At 41.6% G+C, this 24,087-nt stretch overlaps 1 protein-coding gene across 2 annotated transcripts in view; it reads left to right on the plus strand.

Moving 5' to 3' along the window:
- The window catches only part of LOC137380212 (cadherin EGF LAG seven-pass G-type receptor 3-like), a 305,811-nt gene that overhangs the window by 152,511 nt on the left and 129,213 nt on the right, over positions 1 to 24,087 (plus strand). For both annotated transcript variants that reach the window (XM_068052016.1, XM_068052015.1), the window contains exons 8-9: positions 11,541 to 11,666; positions 12,554 to 12,723. In XM_068052016.1, coding sequence (XP_067908117.1) covers positions 11,541 to 11,666; positions 12,554 to 12,723 — 296 coding nt within the window. The remainder of the gene's footprint in view (positions 1 to 11,540; positions 11,667 to 12,553; positions 12,724 to 24,087) is intronic.

Here is a 24,087-nt window from a genome sequence, read left to right on the forward strand (position 1 = left end):
GCGGGAGCGGAGGTTAAAAAACGCGCCAAAAGCCCAGAGTCAGAGACCGCAGACAGACAGAGGGAGAGGAGCATGGCGGGAGCGGAGCAGGGGAAAAATTGAAAAGTGGCATCAGAGTGATATCACAATTAGCAGTGAGAGCAGGGAATCAGAGAGCCACCCGGGTGAGTATACAGGTAAGCTTTTAATTTAATTTAATTTAAATAAAATATAGCATCAAACATCACAGGAAGCAGGTACATGATTGGTTTGGGTAGAAGCTACCTATTTGGAGAGTATCTGGTAAGTGATTTAGGTCCATTGTAATCCTAACGTTTAAAATAGTAAAGGAACTAGTGGTAAGCTTAATAAAATATATTAAAAAAGGAAAATAAAATAAGTAACCTAATAAAATAATTAAGTAGTTAATTAAAACACGGAAGCTCGGAAAAGGTGAAGGAGTAGCTCTGTTACTTAATGATGGTATTAGCACAGTAGAGAGGGATGACCTAAGTTTAGGAGACCAGGATGTAGAAGCAGTTTGGGTAGAGATGAGAAATCATAAAGGGAAGAAGTCACTTGTGGGAGTGGTGTGCAGGCCACCTAACATTAACCACATTGTAGGACGGGGTATAAAGGAAGAAATAATGGCAGCTTGTCAGAAAGGTACAGCGATAATTATGGGGGATTTTAACCTACATATAGACTGGAAAAATCAGATGGGCAGAGGTAGCCTAGATGAGGAGTACATAGAATGTTTTTGGGATAATTTCTTGGAACAATACGTTCTGGAGCCAACCAGAGAGCAGGCTATACTGGACCTGATATTGTGCAATGAGATAGGATTAATTAATGACCCCATAGTTAAGGCACCCCTAGGTAGCAGCGATCATAATATGATTGAATTTTACATTCAATTTGAGGGAGAGAAGAATGGGCCCAAGACTGGTATTTTAAACTTAAGTAAGGGCAATTATGAGGCATGAAAGCAGTGCTAGCTAAAGTGAACTGGCAAATGAGGTTAAGGGATAGGTCAATAGAGATGCAGTAGCAGACATTTAAGGGAATATTTTAGAAAACACAGAATAGATACATTTCAACGAGAAAGAAAAATTCCAAAGGTGGGACCCGCCATCCGTGGTTAACTAAAACAGTTAAAGATAGTATCAAACTTAAAGAAAAAGACTATAATTGCGCAAAGATGGGAGGCACAGGGCGGCGCAGTGGTTAGCATGCAGCCTCACAGCTCCAGCGACCCGGGTTCAGTTCAGGGTACTGCCTGTGCGGAGTTTGCAAGTTCTCCCTGTGACCGCGTGGGTTTTCGCCGGATGCTCCGGTTTCCTCCCACAGCCAAAGACTTGCAGGTTGATAGGTAAATTGGTCATTGTAAATTGCCCCTAGTGTAGGTAGGTGGTAGGAGAATGGTGGGGATGTGGTAGAGAATATGGGGTTAATGTAGGATTAGTATAAATGGGTGGTTGTTGGTCAGCACAGACTCGGTGGGCCGAAGGGCCTGTTTCAGTGCTATATCTCTAAATAAATAAATAGAAGATTGGACAGAATATAAAAAACAGCAAAAAATTACTAAATGATTGATAAGAAAGGTAGAATTAGAGTACGAGAGAAAGCTAGCTAGAAATATAAAGTCAGATAGTAATAGTTTCTATAGATATTTTAAAAAGAAAAGTTAACAAAGTGAGCGATGGTCCTATAGAAAGTGAGTCTGGGGAATTAATAATGGATAATGAGGAGATGGCAGATGAATTGAACAGGTAATTTGCATCAGTCTTCACTATTGAGGATACGAGTAACATCCCAGTATTAACTGTAAGTAAAGGCCTGCTCGGGTCTACAAAAAAAAAACCCGACCCGAGCCCAACAAAACCACATCTGACCCAAGTCCGACCTGGCCTGGCCCGAGTCCTTCCATTTTTCTCCGTGCCAGACTCGACGCGACCATCAGTTAACTTACCTTCCGTTTTTCACTGTTGCTCATCTGCACAAGCTTAAAATATCTAACAAAACCACTTTTCTAGTCAAAAAATTACAGTAACAGTGGAGCCACTTACATGTGATAGAGCGTGTCCGACCCGACTCGAGCCCGAATGCCGGAAGTGCAACCCGACCTGACCCGAACCCGACACATGTCGTCAGGTCCTGTTGGGTTCGGGTTGGGTAGCAGGCCTTCAGCTGTAAGTCAGGAAATGGAAGGGAGGGAGGAACTCAAGAAAATTACAATCACCAGGGAAGTGGTACTGACAAATTGTTGGAGCTGCGGGCTGACAAGTCCCCAGTATCTGATGGACTTCATCCTAGGGTGTTCAAAGAAGTGGCTAGTGAGATGGTTGATGCGTTGGTTTTAATTTTCCAAAATTCCCTAGATTTGGGGAAGGTTCCGTTAGATTGGAAAATAGCATATGTAACTCCTTTATTCAAAAAAGGAGGAAGACAGAAAGCAGGAAATTACAGGCCAGTTAGCTTAACATCTGTCTTAGGGGAAATGTTAGAAGCTATTATTAAAGACGTTATAGCAGGGCATTTAGAAAAATTCAAGGTAATCAGACAGAGTCAACGTGGTTTTGTGAAAGGAAAGTCATTTTTAACCAATTTATTGGATTTCTTTGAGGGAGTTACATGTGCTGTGGATAAAGGGGAACCGGTGGATGTATTGTACTTAGATTTCCAGAAGGCATTTGATAAGGTGCCACATCAAAGGTTATTGCGGAAAATAAAAGCTCATGGTGTAGGGGGCAACATATTGGCATGGATAGAAGATTGGCTAGCTAACAGGAAACAGAGAGTAGGCATAAATGGATCATATTCTGGTTGGCAAGATGTAATAAGTGGTGTGCCACAGGAATCTGTGTGGGGGCCTCAACTTTTTACAATTTATATTAATGACTTAGATGAAGGGACCGAAGGTATGGTTGCTAAATTTGCTAATGATGCAAAGATAGGTAGGAAAGTAACTTGTGAAGAGGACATAAGGGGGCTACAAAGGAATATAGATAGGTTAAGTGAGTGGCAAATGGAGTATGATGTGGGAAAATGTGAAATTGTCCATTTTGGCAGGAAGAATAAGAAAGAAGCATGTTCTAAATGGTGAGAGATTTCAGAGCTCTGAAATGCAGAGGGATCCAGGTGTCCTAGTGCATAAATCACAAAAGGTTTATATGCAGGTACAGCAGGTAATTAGGAAAGCTAATAGAATGTTATTGTTTATCGCGAGGGGAATTGAATAGAAAAGTAGGGAGGTTATGCGTCAGCTATACAGGACATTGGAGAGACCACATCTGGAGTGCTGTGTACAGTACTGGTCTCCTTATTTAAGGAAGAATGTAAATGCGTTGGAGGCAGTTCAGGGAAGGTTTACAAGAGTAATACCTGGAATGGGCGGGCTCTTTTACGAGGAAAGATTGGACAGGCTTGGCTTGTATCTGCTGGAATTTAGAAGAGTAAGACTAAGGGGTCTTGACAGGGTGGATTTGGAAAGGATGTTTCCCCTTGTGGGAGAATCTAGTACTAGGGGTCACTGTTTAAAAATAAGGGATTGCCCATTTAAGATAGATGAGGAGAAATTCTTTCAGAGGGTTGTGAGTCTGTGGAATTCTCTTTCTCAAAAGGCAGTAGAAGCAGAGTCTTTGAATATTTTTAAGGCAGAGGTAGATAGATTCTTGATAAGCAAGGGGGTGGAAGGTTATTGGGAGTAGGCGGAAATGTGAAGTAATCAGTTCAGCCCTGAACTTATTGAACAGCGATGGACAGCCCGCACCCTCCACGTGATTGCCGGGTGGGGGAGAGGCTGACCACTCCGGCTATTTAAATGAGCCGTTGAGCTAAAGATAGTGGCCGCTCTCTGGCGCCGGGCCTCTTAAAATACAGCCCTGTGTCATAATTCTTTCAAGAATATCCATTGCCTATGTACTGTCATTCCTTTTAATGTATTTTCCCAATCCACCTCAGCCAGTTTGCCCCTCATAGCTTCATAATTTCCTTTGTTCAAATTTAACACCCTGGCTTCAGATTGAACTGCCGCACTTTCAAACATAATGCAAAATTCTATCATGTTATGGTCACTCAACCCTAAATGTTCTTTTATAACAAGATTATTAATTAGCCCTTTCTCATTACATAATTACAGATCTAAAATAGCCTGTTCTCTAGTTGGTTCCTCAACATCAAGCCATCCCTAACACATTCCAGAAACTTGTCCTCCACAGCATTAGTGCTCATTAGATTTACCCAGTCTATATACGGATTGAAGTCACCCATGATGACTGTATTACCCATGTTCCATGCTACTCTAATCTCTTGATTAATACCATGCCCCACACTGTCGCTACTGCTTGGTGGCCGATAAGCAACTCCTACCAATATTTGCTGCCCCTTGTTTTTTTTAGCTCCACCCAAACAGATTCTCCATTTTGTTCTTCTGATCTCAGATCCTCCCTTACTAATGTACTGATCCCATCCCTTATTATCAGCGCAACACCACCATCTTTTCCTTTTTGCCTGTCCTTCCCAAATGTTGAATATCCTTGAATATTCAGTTCCCAGGATTGGTCACCCTGTAGCCACGTTTCCTTAATGGCAATTAAATCATACTTATTTACCTCTATTTGTGCCTTTAAATCATCTATCATGTTGCGAGTGCTGCGTGCATTCAGGTAGAGTGCCCTTAACCTTGTCTTTTTGACATTATTCTGTATTCTAAGTGTAGTTGATACTCGCCTTTGTTTCGCCTCCATCAAATCTGCCCTGCTCTAAGAAGAACAACCCCAGTTTCTCTAGTTTCTCCACATAAAAGAAGTCTATCACCGCTGACACCATCCTAGTCAATCTCCTTTGCAGCCTCTCTAAGGCCTTGAAATCCTTCCTAAAGTGTGCTGCCCAGAATTGACCTTAATACTCCAGCTAAGACCTAAATAATGTTTTATAAAGGTTTAGCATAAATTCCTGGCTTTTGTACTGTATCCCTCTGTTTATAAAGCCAAGGATCCCACAACCCATTTTAACAGTCTTCTCAACTTGTCCTAAAAATAGCTTAAGAGGAGGTACTTAAAAGGTTGGCAGCGTTCAAAGTAGAAAAAACACCTTCAAAGACTTGTCTATATTCTCCCAAGTCTCTCTGTTCCTGCACCCCTTTTAAAATTATACCAGTAAGTTTATTTTGCCGGTTCTCATTCTTCATGTCAAAATGAATCATTTCACATTTCTCTGCATTGAATTTCATCTGACATGTGTCTACCCATTTCACCAGTCTGTTTATGTCTTCCTGAAGTCTGTTACTATCTTCCTCACGACTTACTACATTTCTGAGTTTCATGTCAGCTGCAAACTTTGAAATTATGCCCTTTATACTCAAGTCCAAGTCATTAATATATATCAAAAAGAACAGTGGCCCAACACCAACCTTTTGGAGACACCACTGCACGCTTTCCCCCAGTCTGAAAAACAACTATTCTCTGCTTCCTGTCTCTTAGCCAACTTCGTATCCACGCAACCACTGTCCCTTTAATCCTGTGAGCTTCTATTATGCTAGCAAGTCTATTATGTGGTACTTTATCAAACACCTTTTGAAAGTCTGCATATACAACATCAGCCGCACTACCCTCATCCACCCTTTCTGTTACTTCATCAAAGAACTCAATCAAGTTAGTCAAACAGGATTTGCCGTGAACAAATCCGAGCTGGCTTTAATTTATTAACCTATATTTTCCCAAATGTCAGTTTTGTCTCTGATTAATCTCTCTAAAAGCTTCCTCACCACCGATGTTAGGCTGACTGACTGTAATTGCCAGATTTATACCGCTCCCCTCTTTTGTACAAGGGTAGATCATTTGCAATCCTCCAGTCCTCTGGCACCACTCCCATATCTAAGGAGGACTGGGACTTTGTGGCCAGAGCCTTCACAATTTCCACCGTTACTTCCCTTTGTAACCTACAATGCATCCCTTCTGAACTGGGTGACTTTTCTTCATTGAATGCTGTCAACCTTTTAAGTACCTCCTCTTCGTCTATTTTTTATCCTATCCAATTTATCTACCACCTCCTCCTTTACAGTGACATTGGCAACATCCTCTTTAGTGAAGACAGATGCAAAGTACTTATTTAGAACCTCAGCCATGCCTTCTGTCTCCACAAGAATATCTCCTTTTTGGCCCCCAATCATCCCTACCCTTTTGTTATTATATGTTTAGAAAAGACTTATGTACAAAGACTTATGTACTTACTTACTTACAATATCCAGGCTTGGGCTGATAAGTGGCAAGTAACATTCACGCCACATAAGTGCCAGGCAATGACCATCTCCAACAAGAGAGAATCTAACCATATCCCCTTGACATTCAATGGCATTACCATCGCTGAATCCCCCACGATCAACATCCTAGGGGCTACCATTGACCAGAAACTGAATTGGAGTAGCCATATAAATACCGTGGCTACAAGAGCAGGTCAGAGGCTGGGAATCCTGCAGCGAGTAACTCACCTCCTGACTCCCCAAAGCCTGTCCACCATCTACAAGGCACAAGCCAGGAGTGTGATGGAACACTCTCCACTTGCCTGGATGGGTGCAGCTCCAACAACACTGAAGAAGCTCGACATCATCCAGGACAAAGCAGCCCACTTGATTGGCACCCCATCTACAAACAATCACTCCCTCCACCACCGACGCACAGTGGCAGCAGTGTGTACCATCTACAAGATGCACTGCAACAACGCACCAAGGCTCCTTAGACAGCACCTTCCAAACCCGTGACCTCTACCAACTAGAAGGACAAGGGCAGCAAATACATGGGAACACCATCACCTGCAAGTTCCCCTCCAAGTCACACACCATCCTGACTTGGAACTATATCGCCGTTCCTTCACTGTCACTGGGTCAAAATCCTGGAACTCCCTTCCTAACAACACTAAGGGTGTACCTACCCCACATGGACTGCAGAGGTTCAAGAAGACAGCTCACCAGCACCTTCTCAAGGGCAATTAGGGATGGGCAATAAATGCTGGCCTGGCCAGCGATGCCCACATCCCATGAATGAATAAAAAAAGTTCACTTTTGATTTAGAGCTTTGGATCAGAAATTGGCTAGCTGAAAGAAGACAGAGGGTGGTGGTTGATGGCAAATGTTCATCCTGGAGTTTAGTTACTAGTGGTGTACCGCAAGGATCTGTTTTGGGGCCACTGCTGTTTGTCATTTTTATAAATGACCTGAATGAGGGTGTAGAAGGGTGGGTTAGTAAATTTGCGGATGACACGAAGGTCGGTGGAGTTGTGGATAGTGCCGAAGGATGTTGTAGGGTACAGAGGGACATAGATAGGCTGCAGAGCTGGGCTGAGAGATGGCAAATGGAGTTTAATGCGGAAAAGTGTGAGGTGATTCACTTTGGAAGGAGTAACAGGAATGCAGAGTACTGGGCTAATGGGAAGATTCTTGGCAGTGTAGATGAGCAGAGAGATCTTGGTGTCCAGGGACATAAATCCCTGAAAGTTGCTACCCAGGTTAATAGGGCTGTTAAGAAGGCATATGTGTTAGCTTTTATTAGTAGGGGGATCGAGTTTCGGAGCCACGAGGTCATGCTGCAGCTGTACAAAACTCTGGTGAGGCCGCACCTGGAGTATTGCGTGCAGTTCTGGTCACCGCATTATAGGAAGGATGTGGAAGCTTTGGAAAGGGTGCAGAGGAGATTTACTAGGATGTTGCCTGGTATGGAGGGAAGGTCTTACGAGGAAAGGCTGAGGGACTTGAGGTTGTTTTCGTTGGAGAGAAGGAGGAGGAGAGGTGACTTAATAGAGACATATAAGATAATCAGAGGGTTAGATAGGGTGGATAGTGAGAGTCTTTTTCCTCGGATGGTGATGGCAAACACGAGGGGACATAGCTTTAAGTTGAGGGGTGATAGATATAGGACAGATGTCAGAGGTAGTTTCTTTACTCAGAGAGTAGTAGGGGGGTGGAACGCCCTGCCTGCAACAGTAGTAGACTCGCCAACTTTAAGGGCATTTAAGCGGTCATTGGATAGACATATGGATGCAAATGGAATAGTGTAGGTCAGATGGTTTCACAGGTCGGCGCAACATCGAGGGCCGAAGGGCCTGTACTGCGCTCTAATGTTCTAATATTACCTCCTAATGTATTCTCGTACTCTCTTGTCCACTCTTATTTCCTTTTTCAGTTCTCCCCTCTCCTTTTTGTGTCCAGCTTGGTTCTGTACTGAATTATGAATCCAGCTGTTTTTTTCTGTTTCATTTTATCCTTTATATTTTTAGCCAGACTTGGAGCTCAAGCTTTAGATGCCTTTCCTTTCCCTGTCATGGGAATGTATCTAGTCTGTACTTCTTTCTCTTTGAAGGCGTCCAATTACTCATTTACTGTATTACCTGCCATACTTTGATTCTAATCCACCTGGGCCAGATCCTTTTTCAGCTCACTGAAATCAGCCTTCCTCCATTCGAACATTTTCACATTTGATTTTTCCTTATCCTTTTTCATAACCACTCTAAACCTAATGATATTATGATCACTGTTTCCCAAGTGCTCTCCCACTCAAAAACGCTCCGCTTGCCACGCTGCATTTCGAGAAGTAGATCCAGCACTGTGTCCTTCCTCGTACTGACGAAGAAAGTTTTCTAATACAGACTTAAGGAATTTCTTCTCTTTTTGACCTTTACACTGTTATTTTCCCAGTCTGTATTAGGATAATTGAAGTCCCCCATTATCACTACTCTAAAATTCTTGAGTTATTCTGCAATTTGCCTGCAAATCTGCTCCTCTATTTCCTTCCCACTATTTCGTGGCCTGTAGTATACTCCCAGCAGCATAATAGCTCCTTTATTGTTACTTAATTCTAAGCAAATAGTTCTGTTTTTGAACCCTCAAGTATATCATCCCTTTCTAATGTTGTAATAGTATCTTTGATCAATAATGAACCCTCCCCCATCCCCGCCTTTTTCCCTTCCCTAGCTCTCCTAACGACATTGCAGCCAGAAATATTAAGTGCCCATTCCTCTGTCTTATTTAATTCAGGTTAGTGCTGCTATATCATAATTCCATGTGGCTACTTGTGCTTGCAGCTCACCAGCCTTATGTACTACACTCCAGGTATTTACGTAGAAGCACTCTTGGCCAGTTTAGTCTACCTTGCATTCCCCCCCTCATCACCATCTGATCCCTCCTCTTTCAGAACAACACTTCATTCTCATGCTATTGGTCCCTCCCAGTTTTCTGTACACCTTGTATTCCCTCTCTAATGCTTTATCCTCCTCCTGTCAGATTACTTTAAGCTAATGGTAAATGTGGAGGTAAAGATAAATGATTTCCAATTTAAGGTAGGCACTTTATGATAAAGAACATATGGAGTTGAAAACTCATCTCGGGGTTGAACAGGTTACAACAGTCTGTTTCAGCCTGAGACAGTGGCCAGAATGGAGTCAGTGATGAAGGACTGTTGGTTGTGGCGCTTTGGTGTTTTCAGTGTTTAGCTGGAAAAAGTTAAGACTCTTCCAAGAATGGCTGTTGGGCAAAACAGTCTGACAGCACAGAGTAGAGAAGTCAAGAGAGCTGGTTGTGAGATAGACATTCATCAGTGTAGATTTGGAAGTTGTACTATCCCTGCAGATGTTAAAATCAGCATGTAAGTGGCCAAGAGGAGGGAGGCCAAGGCTGGATCCTGGGCAGCGATGGTAATGGGAGGATCTCGAGCTATTGTATTCCACACCATTTCAGTGCTTCAGTTTATATTCTATGCAAGATACATAATTAAAATTAACATGGGAAAAGTTAAAATAAAGCAGAAAATGTTGGAAATACTTCACAGAGATCAGCATCTGAGAGAGAGAAAAGACAGGATAAAATTTTGGATGGTGACTCTTTATCAGAACTGAATGATGAAATGATAATGTTGGATATTAATTTTAGCTTTAAAATGGGAACTAAATTGAAAGCCAGCATGGATTTGTTAAGGGCAAACTGTGTTTAACTAATTTGATTGAGTTTGTTGACGAGAATAATGCAGTTGATGTGATGTACATGGAATTCCAAAATGTGTTTGATAAAGTGCCACATAACAGACTTGTCAGCAGAGTTAAAACCCATGGAATAAGAGACAGTGGCAGTCGGGATACAAAGTTGGTTGAGTGACAGGAAACAGAGAATAGTGGTGAATGGTTGTCTTTTTGACTGGAGGACGGTATATAGTGGGGTTCTCCAGAGGTTGGTAATAGGAGCACAGCTTTTCTGGATCTGTATTGATGACCTAGACTTGGGTGTGCAGGGCATAATTTCAAAATATGTAGATAGCACAAAACTTAGAAGTGTTGTGAACTGTGAGGTGGATGGTGATGGACTTCAAGAGGACATTGACAGGCTGGTTGAATGGCCAGACAAGTGGTAGATGAAATTTAATACAGAAAGTGTGTAGTGATGCATTTTGGTAGGAAGAACAAGGAAAGATAATATAAAATAAAGCATACAATCCTACAGGGGATGCAGGATGCAACAAAAGCAAAGAGTTATGGTGAACCTTTAAATAACAGTGGTTCAGCCTCAACTGGAGTAGTGTGCCCAATTCTGGGTACCCCACTTCAAGAAGGATGTGTAGGCATTGGAGAGAGTGCAGAAAAGATTTACGAAAATGAGGATGAGCGATTTCAATTACGAGAATAGATTGGAAAAACTGGGGTTGTTTTTCTTAGAGAAGAGAAGTTTGAGAGGAGATTTGATAGAGGTGCTCAAAACCATGAGTAGATAGGGAGAAACTGTTTCCATTTGTGGAACAAAAACAAGAAATGCTGGATTCACTCAGCAGGTCTGGCAGCATCTGTGGAAAGAGAAGCAGAGTTAACGTTTCGGGTCAGTGACCCAGTGAAGGGTCACTGACCCGAAACGTTAACTCTGCTTCTCTTTCCACAGATGCTGCCAGACCTGCTGAGTGAATCCAGCATTTCTTGTTTTTGTTTCAGATTTCCAGCATCCGCAGTATTTTGCTTTTATCCATTTGTGGAAGGGTTGAGAATCAGAGGACACTGATTTAAAGTGATTGGCAAACGAACCTGAGGCGACATGAGGAAAAGTTCTTTACTCAGCGAGTGGTTAAGCTCTGGAATGCACTGCCTGAGAGTGTGGAGGAGACAGATTCAATCATGGCTTTCAATAGGGGATTGAATAATTATATGAAGAGAAAAGATTTGCATGGCTGTGGGGAAAAGGCAGGGGAGTGGGACTAGTTAAGTTGCTCTTGCAGAGGGCTGACATGGACACGACAGACCGAATGACCTGCATTGTAACCATTTTATGATGTGCAGATTGCATAATGGTTCTAAGTGCTGATGCAGTGAAACAATTTATTCCTCACCATGCTATGATGTAATTTTCAGTAAATATGAAGAATAGTACAATACACCAAGCAGTTGCATTATCTCTGGATCACAACCTTGATGTTAGAATTTGAACACAATGTGTTTTGACATGTATTCTAAGTAGTTCTGAGCTGATTCTGTAATATTGTGTCATGTCGATTCTTAAACTCTGGGTTTCTGATGTGACCTACAATCTTCCTCAGGTTGCAATATGAAGCAGCCATTCTGTGATTCAAACCCATGTAAGAACGGAGGCACATGCATGGTTATCTGGGAGACCTTTCGCTGTGAATGCCCTCTGGGGTTTGGAAGCAAGGACTGTGGACAAGGTAAGCCATGGCTGAAAGAAAGGCATTGTGCGTGGACTAGAAAGGCACAACTTTTGATTTTTTTTTTGTAATAGCGAGTCTATTTACAGACACCCAAGCCTGTCAAACCTACACTGTGGGTTCCAATGTTTCAAACCAATAACATGCTGCAGACTGAAGTAATCACAGTTCAAAGAAACAACTGTTAAGAGTTCATATATATCCCTGGTGGCACAGTTCATTGAAGCATTAATGCACCGTGGAATAGAGCTGTGAGATGTGACTCGTACAAACTGTAATTCCCTAACTTATTGTTGTTGCACATTTCCTGGCAGCTAGTTAGATTAGTATTGACATGGGGCTGGAAATAGGTTGTGCAACTATCCTTCTAGTAAGGCATGGGGAAGGGGGGAATTGGGGATCAATAGAATTTAGAAACTTGGCAAAATTTAATTGGATACAGGTTGAGTCTGCATATTATGAAATTGTCGAGGTGTAAAGTGTTCTTTTACTTGAAACAAAGGTTTGATACAAGCCTTTAAATATGTTTATAAAAAGGTTTGTATAATAACATGCCTTATGACTGCACTGTATTCACTTTAGTGATTGTATTTATCTGCCTACTCCAATGTCCTTAGTACTAATACACATGTTTCTTATTATGGGATCTGCATTTCAGCATGTCTTTGGATATCCTGTATCATAAATATATAGCTCACTATTTTCATTGCATTTTGGGATCTTTTTTGCTAACACACAAATATTGGAATATCTCTTGTGGCAGCCAGATCACAAATATATACCTCATCGCCGAAATCTATATTGTTGAAGTATTTACCTGAAAAAAATGTAGTCTATAGTGACTTTCTTGTCATTTTTACTTCTCTTTCCTGTGTATTTCTTTGCAGTGATGCATCATCCCTACCATTTCCTTGGAAATAGTTTGCTATCCTGGGATTTTAAGAATGAAGTGAAGATATCTATTCCATGGTTCCTCGGGCTTATGTTTCGAACACGTCACACTGAGGCTGTGCTGGTGCAGGCTCATGCTGGACAGTACACCACCATCGTCTGCCAGGTATTATACCATAATCTGCTTCTGCTATTCAACCCACAGCTCATTCACTTCATTTACTGTCAGCTTTGGAGAGATTGCCCGCAGTGCCAATGGCCAATGACTTCATGGGTACAGAGGCAAGTAGTTCACCAAAGCTTACGTTGGCCAGATATTCTTAGCTGCATACATGTTCAACCACATGCATCATTTGTTCTCTTTGTCACACATGCACTCGCATCCATACATATACATATATTGCTAACTGTAAAACTGGCACTGGCCTTTATAAACAAGGGTTAACAGCTACAATTTTTGATGTCCCTGAATCAGTTCATCTATGTTAAAAGCTTATTTTGAGAATTTCAATCCATTAAAATTTTCTATCTTAATTGTCCTCAGAATTATGGAAAGAAGAATAGATACAAATTAAATAACCTGGGAATGGTAAATCAGGAAGCATGTTCTCTCTGCTTGCAGATGTGTACTTCCTCTATACAGAGTGACATTATAAGAAATGTGAAAAGCCTGCCTGCCCTCCCTTCAGGGAACTGTACATGATATTGGGTATCTTTGACATGCATGCAAGCAGGGTGGTCTCCCAGATGCTTGCCTACATGCGAAGAGGATGGTTTCCAAGGTCTTTGTGTGAAGGCAGATAATTGAGGATTAGCTGGCCTGTGAGTGACATTTCTAATTAGGGTAACTTTTGAGCAGATTGCCTAAACTCTCTCCACTTAGGACCCTCACAGCTGTTATTGAGAGGAAACATTCTTCTTGATAATCTGGATTTGATTCAAACCTATGTCCCTCAGATGAGTAGGAGAGTATTCAAGTAGTTAATTCTGCAAGTTTCCTGCAGGTAAATGATTTTACATTTTATTCTTACTTGTGTTTTTTCCTTTCTTGGGTTTTCTGCCCTTGATGACTTAAATGTAGTCTTTATATTAAGATAGGGCAGGTATTGAGGTCTTACAATCAGACTTACAGGAGCTAGGGAGGAAATTAAAATTAGGACCTTGAAGGTAATAATCTATGGATTACTCCCAGTGTCATGTGCCAGTGAGAGTAGAAAATAGGGAGATAGGGAGGATCAATGCATGGCTTGAGGCATGGTGCAGGAGGGAGGGCTTCAGATTCTTGGGGCATTGAGACCAGTTCTGGTGCAGGAGGCATCTATTCAAAAGGGATGGGTTGCACCTCAACTGAACGCAGGGGTTCAATAGTGTGATTGGGGAGGGTTTAAACTAAATTGGCAGGGGGTTGGGCACCAGCATAGTGAAGTCGAAAAGAGGAATAAGGTGCATAAAAGAGTGTGTGTTGGATAATACTAAAGAAAGAAGTAATAACATATTAGATACAAAGACAGGTTTAGAGTGGATGTATGTAAACACACAAAGCATGGTGGATAAGATTGGTGCACAAGCACAAATAGCCGTGTGGGAATATGACGTAGTGGCAATAACAGAAAAGTGGCTTAAAAATGGTGAGGACTGGGTGCTTAATATTTATGGAGACAAAGCGTTCAGAAAAGATAAGGAAGGAAAAAAGGGAAGTGGACTGTCAGTACTGACTAGGGAAGACATTGTAGTGTTGGAAAGGGAGGATGTCCTTCAGGGAGCAAGGACAGAATCCATTGGTGAGAGTTGAGAAGCCAAAGGGGATGATCATGCCACTGGGGGGCGGGTGTATTCTATTGGCCTGCAAATAGTGAGAGAGAGCTAGAGGAGCAAATCTGCAGGGAAGTCACAGAGATGTGCAAGAACTATGGAGTGTTGATATTGGGGAACTTTAAAATTACCCAAATATCGATTGGTATAATTTAGAGTACAAGGTAAGGAGGAGGAGGAATTTCTAAAATATGTTCAGGAGAACTTCCTTGACCAGTATGTCCTTGGTCCAACTAGGAAGGAAGCGTTGCTGGATCTGGTGCTGGGGAATGAGGTGAGCCTAGTTGACCAAGGGCGGAATCTTCCTGGTACTGTGTGGGCATAATTCAAGGCGGGTGCAGAAGGAATTTCAGTGGAACATGCGTCAGGTCAGGGGGCCAACGCATTCCCACCTCTGGGCGATTTTCCCAGATGCAAGTCATTACTGGCAGAGGCTATTTTCCCGGCAGCAGCGAGTAGCCAATCTACATATTTAACAGCCCATTTGTGGGGCTGATTGGGCACATTGCCGGGATGAAGGAGTTTAACTACAAAGTTAGTTTGGAGAAACTGGGGTTGTTCTCCTTAGAGCAAAGGAAGTTGAGGGGAGATCTGATAGAGGTATTCAAGATTATGATAGGTTCAGATAAGGTAGGCATAAAAAAGCTGTTCCCATTACCGGATGGTACAAGGACTAGTGGGACACAGATTAATGATTTTGGGCAAGAGAGATGGTGGGGGTGGGTTGGGGGAGGGGAATGTGAAGAAGAACTTTTTTACGCAACAAGTGGTAATGACCTGGAACTTGCTGCCTTCGAGGGTGGTGGAAGCGGAGATGATCAATGATTTCAAAAGAAAATTGGATACGTACTTGAGGGAAATAAACTTACAGAGCTATAGAGATAGAGTGGGTGAATGGGACTGACTGGACTGCTCTACAAAGAGCCAGCATGGACTCATTGCCCAAATTGCCTCCTTCTGTACTGTTATGATTTTATGACTCTATATGTAATAAGTTTATTTAGGGCAGCAGGACTGATGCACACCTATACAGCTGTGAAGTTTGCTTGTATCTACAGTGCTAGCATACTTATTCACATGCATTATAGGTTTGTATTATGAGTGCACACATTCACACATTCAGTTTGTGCCTGTGTCCTAGAATCATAGAATAATGCAGCACAGAAGGAGGTCACTCGGCCCATCATGCCTACTACGCCTTTTGGTAGGGTTATTCAACTAGTCCCCCACTCTTTCCCCCATAGCCCTGCAAATACTTTCCATTTATTTATCCAATTCTCTTTGAATCTGCTTCCACCACCCTTTCAGGAAAGTGCATTACAGATCACAACAACTAGCTGTGTTTAAAAAAAAAAGTTCCCTCATGTTGCCTCAAGTTCTTCCAGTTATCTTAAATTGACATCTTCTGGTTACCAATGCTTCTGCCACTGAAAACAGTTTCTCCTTATTTACTCTTTCAAAACCCTTCATGATCTTGAACACCTCTATTAAAGTCTACTCTTAACTTCCTCTGCTCTAAGGAGAACAACTGCAGCTTCTCTAATCTCTCAGCATAACGCAAGTCCCTCCTTGCTGTACCATACTAGTAAATCTGTTCTGTCTATTGTATATCAATTGTGTTGAATTATATGCAGATGGAGGACATTAATTGAGCAGTTATAGACACTTATTGAAACAGTGGCGTGGTTGAGTTAGGAGGTGTATGCTTGTAATGTATCACCCTGTAAATAAATGTTAGACTGAGTAAAGATTGGCTCCAGTACTATGCTTCATCAACTGGCTTTCTGGAGTACAACATCTTCTGCATTCCATAAGATCTTGACATCCTTGCTTAAAGTGTGATGCCCAAAATTGAATTTAATACTTCAGCTGAGGCCTAGCCAATATTTTATTACTCCCATGCTTTTGTACACTATGCTTCTATAAAGCCAAGGATCCTATGTGCTTTTTCAGACTTCAGTTTGTGTCTTGTGTCCTGCATCACTAATATGCACCTCACTGCAGGGAAAGACTTTCTTTGATTGCAGTTTCTCGTGAAATTGTAACCCTGATCTTTTATAAAGCACTTATGATTTTATTAGAATAAGCAAACCCAAGTACTCTTCCTGCATGCATGCCAGAGGTGAGATGAGGAGCATTTATATTATGCAGTGAGTTAACACCTGGAATGCCTTGCCTGAAATGGTAGTGGAAGCAGATTCAATAGTAACTTTCAAAAGAAAATTTGATAAATACTTGAAAGGGAGAAAATTGCAGGGCTATGGGGAAAGAACAGGGTAGTAGAACTAATTGCATAGGTCTTTCAAAGGCCGGCACAAGCACAACGGGCTGAATAGCTTCCTTCTTTTCTGGAGTGTTCTATGATTGTAGGTCCCTTGTTCATTTTTTTTTACTGACGCCTATTTCAGTGGGGTACAGTCTCGGGTTGTGAATAGCTGGAATGGGTTTCGAGATAATGTTTCAGGCTAGGACAAATTTAAGAAACAGCTGGATGCTGTGTTAGAATGTTGGAAATATTTATATCCTGGAAGGGTGAGATCACTCAGCTGGGCTAAATCGATCTTGCGATCTGTTTCAGTTTGTACTAGCAAGTGAATATTTATATAAAGATGCCTTTACTGTATTGACCAAATAATGTACTTTTTGTTCAACTGTTTTTCAGTTGTAATCTGAATAATAATTTGCTTGTTTGAGGAGAATGAGAGCCTCCAGCATCTGGCAGATTTCCTCCCCGTCTCTGAGAAGTAGTAGAAGGCATCAGCTCAGTAAATTAACCAAATGCAAGATAATTAGGCAGTAACATGCTTATATGGAGCAGATTTTTAAATCTTTCATTTCAAAAGACAGTGTCATTATGGTTATTAGAATGCCTTTGGAATGTTAATAAGTGGTTGCCTCCATTTGTCACTGTTATTATTGGAAATTACATCTGCAATCAATGACACAGATCAAACAGCTTCCTGCACTTCGACACATTAATGCGTTACTCTGATTGTCACAGTAGGCCTCTTCGTATCCCCAATAGCATCAATTCAGAGGGTGATGTTATCAGCAAAAACAGCACTGTCACTTCAGCTGGAAATTATGTATGCATTGTTGTAAAGCTTCCACTTGTTCACTCAGCAGACCGTCCCTGAGACTGCAGTTACCAGCACATGTTGTCAACAACAATTTGTATTTATATAGCATCTTTAAACGTAATAAAATGTCCCAGGAGAGTTATCAAACAAAATTTGACACTGAGCCACAAAAGGAGATGTTAGGGCAAATGACCAGTAACTTGGTCAGAGAGATAGGTTTTAAGAAGCGTCTTAAAGTAAGAGAGGTGGAGAGCTTTAGGTGAGGGAATTTCAGAGCTTAGGGCCTTTGCAGCTGAAGGCATGGCCGCCAATGGTGCAGTGATTAAAATCAGGGCTGCAAGAGGCCAGAATTGGGGGATCTCAGATATCTACGTGAGTTGTCGGAATGGAAGAAATTACAGAGATAGGGAGAGACAAGGCAATGGAGGGATTTGAAAACCATGATGACATTTTTAAAAATGTTGCTGCATTTCCTGATGCATACTTGAATATAAAACATATTGCTTAATCACTGTAGCAAGCTCATTATGAAGTAATTGACTTTGAAATTGCATATCTCTGGCGCTGCGCAAACACATAAAGCTCCAAAATCATAGGCAAGAAGCACGTGCACACACATCGGGCTGCAAGTGCACTTTCTGCCTTATTGGGTAGGGACAACCAAAAGACATCTTTTATCCATGCCAGGAGCAGGTGTTAGGCCCCTTATTTGCATATGCAAATGAATTAACGCCTACTTGAGGTTCCTTCTCCAAGACTAATTTGCCCTGTGACAGCCAGCGCCATGATGTGCTTCACTCAGTCACTAGCCCTTGAGATCACCTGCAACAAAGAAGGTAAGTAACGTACCTGAATGTGCATCCAGGAGGGACGCCCCCCTTCCCCCAACCCCATATTTAAGTACCCTGTCAATTGCCACCATTCCTGATGCTCAGCACCTGCAATTGTAGGCCCCCCAATCCCAGCCCAACACCAGTAACCTGAGGGCCACTGCAACACTTGTAGTGACCATATTTCTCTCCAGCTGCATTGCAATGAAGTAAAAAGGCCTAGTATCTTGGCTTCTGTAACCTCATCATTCTGGCGCAAGGTATTTACCTGCGCAAGGTTTTTAACTGCGCACGTTCAAATTTCTGGGCCTCTAAGTCTTTTAGTGTCGGGACAATCATTAATGGACTAAATTTATTTAAAGAATTAAGTACACTTCTTGGGATTGGGATCATCTTTAAAACTGAAGAGAATTTATCATGGTCAGAAAGACTGGGCAAGTTAATGACTTGGTCTTGTATCACTGACGATAATGCGCCATTTGTCTAGCCAATTCTTTGTGTATCTTACAGCAGTAATTTAATTATCACTTCATTTAGAGAGTTACTGTTCTGTAGAGGGTGATGTGATCAACAAACAGAAGTGTCACTTCTGATGACATTTCTAGGTCAATGAAAACAAGTATTTGTCAAATGCAAACTTCTCGAGAGTTTTTTTTTTGCAAGTGTTGTAATAACATAGGAACATAGAACACATTTATCATCTACTAAGTGTGAAGCCTTTAAAGAAGCTATATATTGAGTTACAACAGCTCACCAGATGAGAGGCTGACTTCCCAAGGTGGAGATGATGTATAAAACTGAAGGCTATAGAAATGTTAAGGGCTGTTGGTGTCGCTTGTTCTTGACATCAGTAGGGTCATTTAATTTCTGGACAACGAGATTGAAAACTTCACAGTTTGCTTTGAAGTCAAATTGGCAACTGCATAGCACAAGCTTTTGAGTGGATTAGATAATTTTCCTTCATTCCTGTTCCTGAAAATCTCTTTTTATTTTGTGTTCTACATTTTCTAAGTGCCCACCTCTCTATCTGGCTACCTGGCCGCAAATAAATATTTTCCTATTCACTTGACTTTTGGTTCGTGGAACCTAATTGCAGCTCCAGTAAATGCTGTTAAATAGTTGCCAATTAAAGACGCCCATGCATTTGCACATTTGATTGAGTCACATTTAGTCTACTTGCATAGTACACTACTATCCCTAAACAGCAATGAAATAGACATTAATGATGATCTGTAAGTGTTTTTTTTTTGTTATGTGACAGACAGAACAAATTCTACTTGAATAGCAACAAGCAATAATTATCCCCTTTTGGAAGCAGAAAGGAGATCACTGATTGTTGCACATATTGTGGAATCTTGCCATTATTCTGGCAAGACTTTTTTCTCAGTCTTAATTAGATGTAGCAGAGCAACTGTTGGAACCAGGAGTATGAACAACAATTTACCTTCAGTAATCACTACCCCACCAACATGATTATTAACAATGAAAATGGTGCGGGTGAAGTCAACACATCATTTTACATAGTCTTTGGTTTAGTAAAGGCCTTCCAACCTGTTTACTGCAAGTCCTATGGCTGCTGTTTGTCAAACTGTGTGTTACAGCAAAGGATCTGCAGTAGTGTTTAACAACTCTGCTATCTGTATTATGTTGTGTTGTAGAGATCTTCAGTGCAGTATCAACAGAATCATGATAGCTGCAATTCACATCAGTGTCGACTTCATCACCAATTTGTGTTACACTGATACATTCGTTATGGTAATGTTGTATGCTGCATCAATAGCAACTGCATCCAGGCTCTCTCTCAATATTTTCAGCATCTTTTTGCAGCAAAACTGTAGTTTTCATTGGCTGTATCACCATCGAACTGAAACTTGCAACTTAACGTGTGACACAAATAGGATGACTTTTTGAATTAATGATTTGAGGGAGCTGCTTTTACACAGCATCTTTAATACTATCAAAAGAAAAACTAATTGTCTGACGTTCAACCTTAAAAATCAAGCACTGAGAGTGCTATGTGTAGTAAATGGCCTCACTTCTTTGGTTGGAGTTGAATTAATTTGAAAAGGTGTTATATTACCAAGAGACCATGCCACTTGAACTGGAATGGGGACTGTTATGGGTGGGGAGGTGTCATAGCAGAGTGAGAATGGCAGTATAAATTGTAATGGAAGGGTGCCAACATGGATTGAGGGGAGGAGTAGAGTGCCATTGTTAAGTGAGTAGGAGAGGTGCAGCAGAGTGGCTCGGTGATCTGGCAAGGGAGGGGGAATTAATCATTTTAAAAGCACCTTAACATTCGATAAAACCAATTAACAATTGGATTCTGCAACAGCATGTACCAATACAATCCCACAATAGCCTGTAATTCTCATGTGAAAATTGAGAGAAAATCTTGAGAATTTCTTCCTGATAACCAGTGCCATACCATGACTGCAGTCTGATCCCAGTGCCCATTGATCACTTACTACTGTTGACTACACAGTACAAAATCCTGCCATTAATTTTCTCATTGTCTTCTGTTGTAATGATCCTTATTTTTCATTGCTTTGTGTTATGTATCGACCTTATTTCATGTTCTTTTTCTTTCTTTTGCAGCCCATTTGACATGAGTGTCTTTGTACTGCCATCCATTTTAACATCACTCTGCTGTACGTAATCCTGTTGCTGTTCTTTATAATGCTGATATTGTTTTATGTTTCATAAATAAGCATTAGAGAGTGAGGTATATGTTTTCTGCTTTTGGTTCTTGGAGAGTGACTATCTGATTTTTGCATTTATTAACGGGAATGTCAATCATTGTGAAGTACTGTAAGTTTCCCTTTGGAAGCAGTTTGTGACCACTTTTGTGTTACTGTTAACTTTGGAAATTTGGTTTATATAGTAGCCACTTAACTTGTAAATGTAACACCTGCTGGTGGATTTCAGTCATTGGGCTATCATGTCTTCGGCACATGATAGGCTCCATTTAACAAAAAGTAATTGTGGATGTAGCAGCCAATTGGAGAAAAGTTATTTCCAAGTCAGCAGGAGTGAACACCACCAAGGCCAAGCATCCATGTGCCTGGCAGGAAGTTGCCAACTGGGTGAAAGTTGTGCCCCTCCCCATGCGCTGGATTGTGGAAGACCACTTGAAGAAATTTAACAATCTGCACAAAAGTATAAAGGTAAGCCAAATCTATTATATAAATAAAGAAGCAAAGGACCGTTATATATTACAAAGTCATCCTGCAAAATGATTGTAACATTAGCATACTGTTAGCAGTCAAATAAGGTGTGATAGTTTAAATGTATTATTGGGCTGCAATTAGTGTTAGCCTTCATACCTGCAGAAAAATGTAATTCAGATTTTTTTTTAAAGAAAGGATGGGTGATTCTCTAGAAATGGAAAGCAGGGTTAATATGGGAGGTGAAATATGTATGCCCGCTTTCATTCACATGGTGTGAATCAACAGATATGACACCTGTATAATTTGGCACAGCAAGGCATGAATGTAGTTTTCAAAGTACTACCTCTGGCTCATCCATATGGTTATAAAACTATAGGGGTAATTTTAATCTAACCTACTTGGTAGTAAGCTGTCGTGAGCAGATCTGCCGCATGTTTTTCATGCTGCCTGACTTCACTTTGGTAAAGTCAATGAAAAGAAAATAGGCAGCCAATCTGGTCGCATCAGTTTCCCACCAGGTGGGTTAAGCTAAAATAACACCCATGTGTCTTTTTCATAGGCCAGCGCCATTTGTTAAAGACAAATATTTTGCTTTTTCTAGGCTGGGCTGGCTTCAGATGCTGCAGGCAGGAATGGCATCGGAGGGTAAGGCATCTAAGGGAAAACTGTGTTGACCTAGGTGGCCTGCTTAGGTGAGCTTATCATTCAGGTAGTTCTACATACAGGTACTGCAGAGATATGTACGTGCAGAATCCAGGCTGTCAAGCAAGATATTCAAGCACTATGTACTGGCATAACTGCACACTAATAGTAATGTATTGTCTAATGTCCCATATGCTCTCTCCACAGGTGGAAACTCTAGCAGTCCAGCCACTGGCACCTTTCAAGAACAAGAAGAAGGAGCATTGCCCTCCCTTATATTTTAGCAGCATTGAGTCATTTACTTCACAGGATAGGGAGATGCAACAAGGTTTGCTTGACAAAGGCAGCACAACTAATCGTGAAGGGCTGTATCCATGGCAGTCTTCAGAGTGGCTTGTAGTTGCCTTGTGGAGGTCCAGCCATTCTGGATCTTCTCCAGACATATCTCAGGAACTTGGCCTCCCAACAGAGCCCTTTGAACAAAGGATGCTGGACCATGTGTTAGGTGCAGCTATTTCATTTAGCTGTGTAGGAAACACAGTGTCCAGATTTGAACAAAAGAGTAGGGCCATTGAGATGCCTTCTCCAGCCTGAGGTCTGATGTGCAGCAAGTGATAGCCATTGTGGTTTGTGTTGAAGCCTCAGCAAGTGAGACCATAGCCACAGTCGGTCTGTCTCATGACAGTAAGTTTGCAGCCATGAATTAGATGGGACTTGAGCCCCATGGTGCTGCAAGAAATTTGCATAACAAATGTGGGCACGCCCTCCTGTTATGTGAAGACTTGCCAATTGGGTCTGATGCTAGCGGCAGACCTGTCTGGACACTAAGCCCAGTACGAATGTCTGTGACAACTCTGATCCCTTGGAAGTAGGACCAACAACAGCTCAAAAATGCAACTTTTCACACTTGACATTCTACACATGCATCCCATTAAAGACACAAGGAGACATAGGACACAGGCAGGGATCTGTGCAGTAACATACATTAGTTAAATAAATGTTACTATGAATAAAAACATAATGTTACCTGTGTCTGTTTTATAAGCACCTGGGGATATTGGCAGATGTTCTTACTGAGTTATTGCTAAGCTGCAGGATAGTAATAAGAAAGCAGCACATTTAAAATGTCCCAGTGCTGCAGCTCAAGGGAAGAAGCCATCAGTTAACTGCCAGCAGTGTTCTTGGGCTTCCAGCTGTCCTCTTTTCTCAGAGGATGGTGTTATGGTCACTCCCTGTCCTACTCTTGCAGTGATGCATATGATCATTGATAACTGCCTTATATTTGTGCCTCACTTGCTGTGAATGGTGTAATGCATCTACATCATTGCCAATGTGGTGACCTTTTCAGAACATGCAAGAGGTAGCTGCGAGAGAAGTCCAGGCAGCTAAAGTGCTATTTGAGCATACCAAAAGCCAACTTGATCAGCCCCCAAATCTGGGCGTAAGCTCAACCATGCTGTAGGCTTGTCCAGAGGGATAATGAGGCACACATACCTCAGTTCTCCCAACACCCAGTCTTGGAGGTTTCCCGTTGGGAAGATTTCTGTATTGTTGAATTGGTAAAGGTTGTAATAATCGTGGCTAATCCTGGGAAAGTGCACTTAACATTGGTCATTGTGAACTGATGGTCACGTACCACTGCGGGAAGTGAAAGGTATTTGCATATGCTATGCAATGCAATATCTGACAATGCCCAAATAGCCACATGGGTGCAATCAACTTTATCTTAAAAGTCTAAGGATGTACACAAGTTGGTAGAAGCCTGTTACCTTTAGGATTGCAAGAGCTGCTCCATGCCAGAGTTGAATTCAGGGTCAAATAGCATATCAATTATTTGTTTTATGGCTCTATGGACTTAATAGCAGCTCATCTCTGTGATGTTCTCTGTGAATGTCTGTAAGCTACCCAGTCACATGGAAACTGAGGACTCTCATTATCATAATGACTAAAGCCTGTTCCTTCATCTTGTCTGGGATGTGACCCAGGATGTGATTAC

This window comes from Heterodontus francisci, chromosome 19, assembly GCF_036365525.1.
Source record: "Heterodontus francisci isolate sHetFra1 chromosome 19, sHetFra1.hap1, whole genome shotgun sequence".
NCBI lineage: Eukaryota > Metazoa > Chordata > Chondrichthyes > Heterodontiformes > Heterodontidae > Heterodontus > Heterodontus francisci.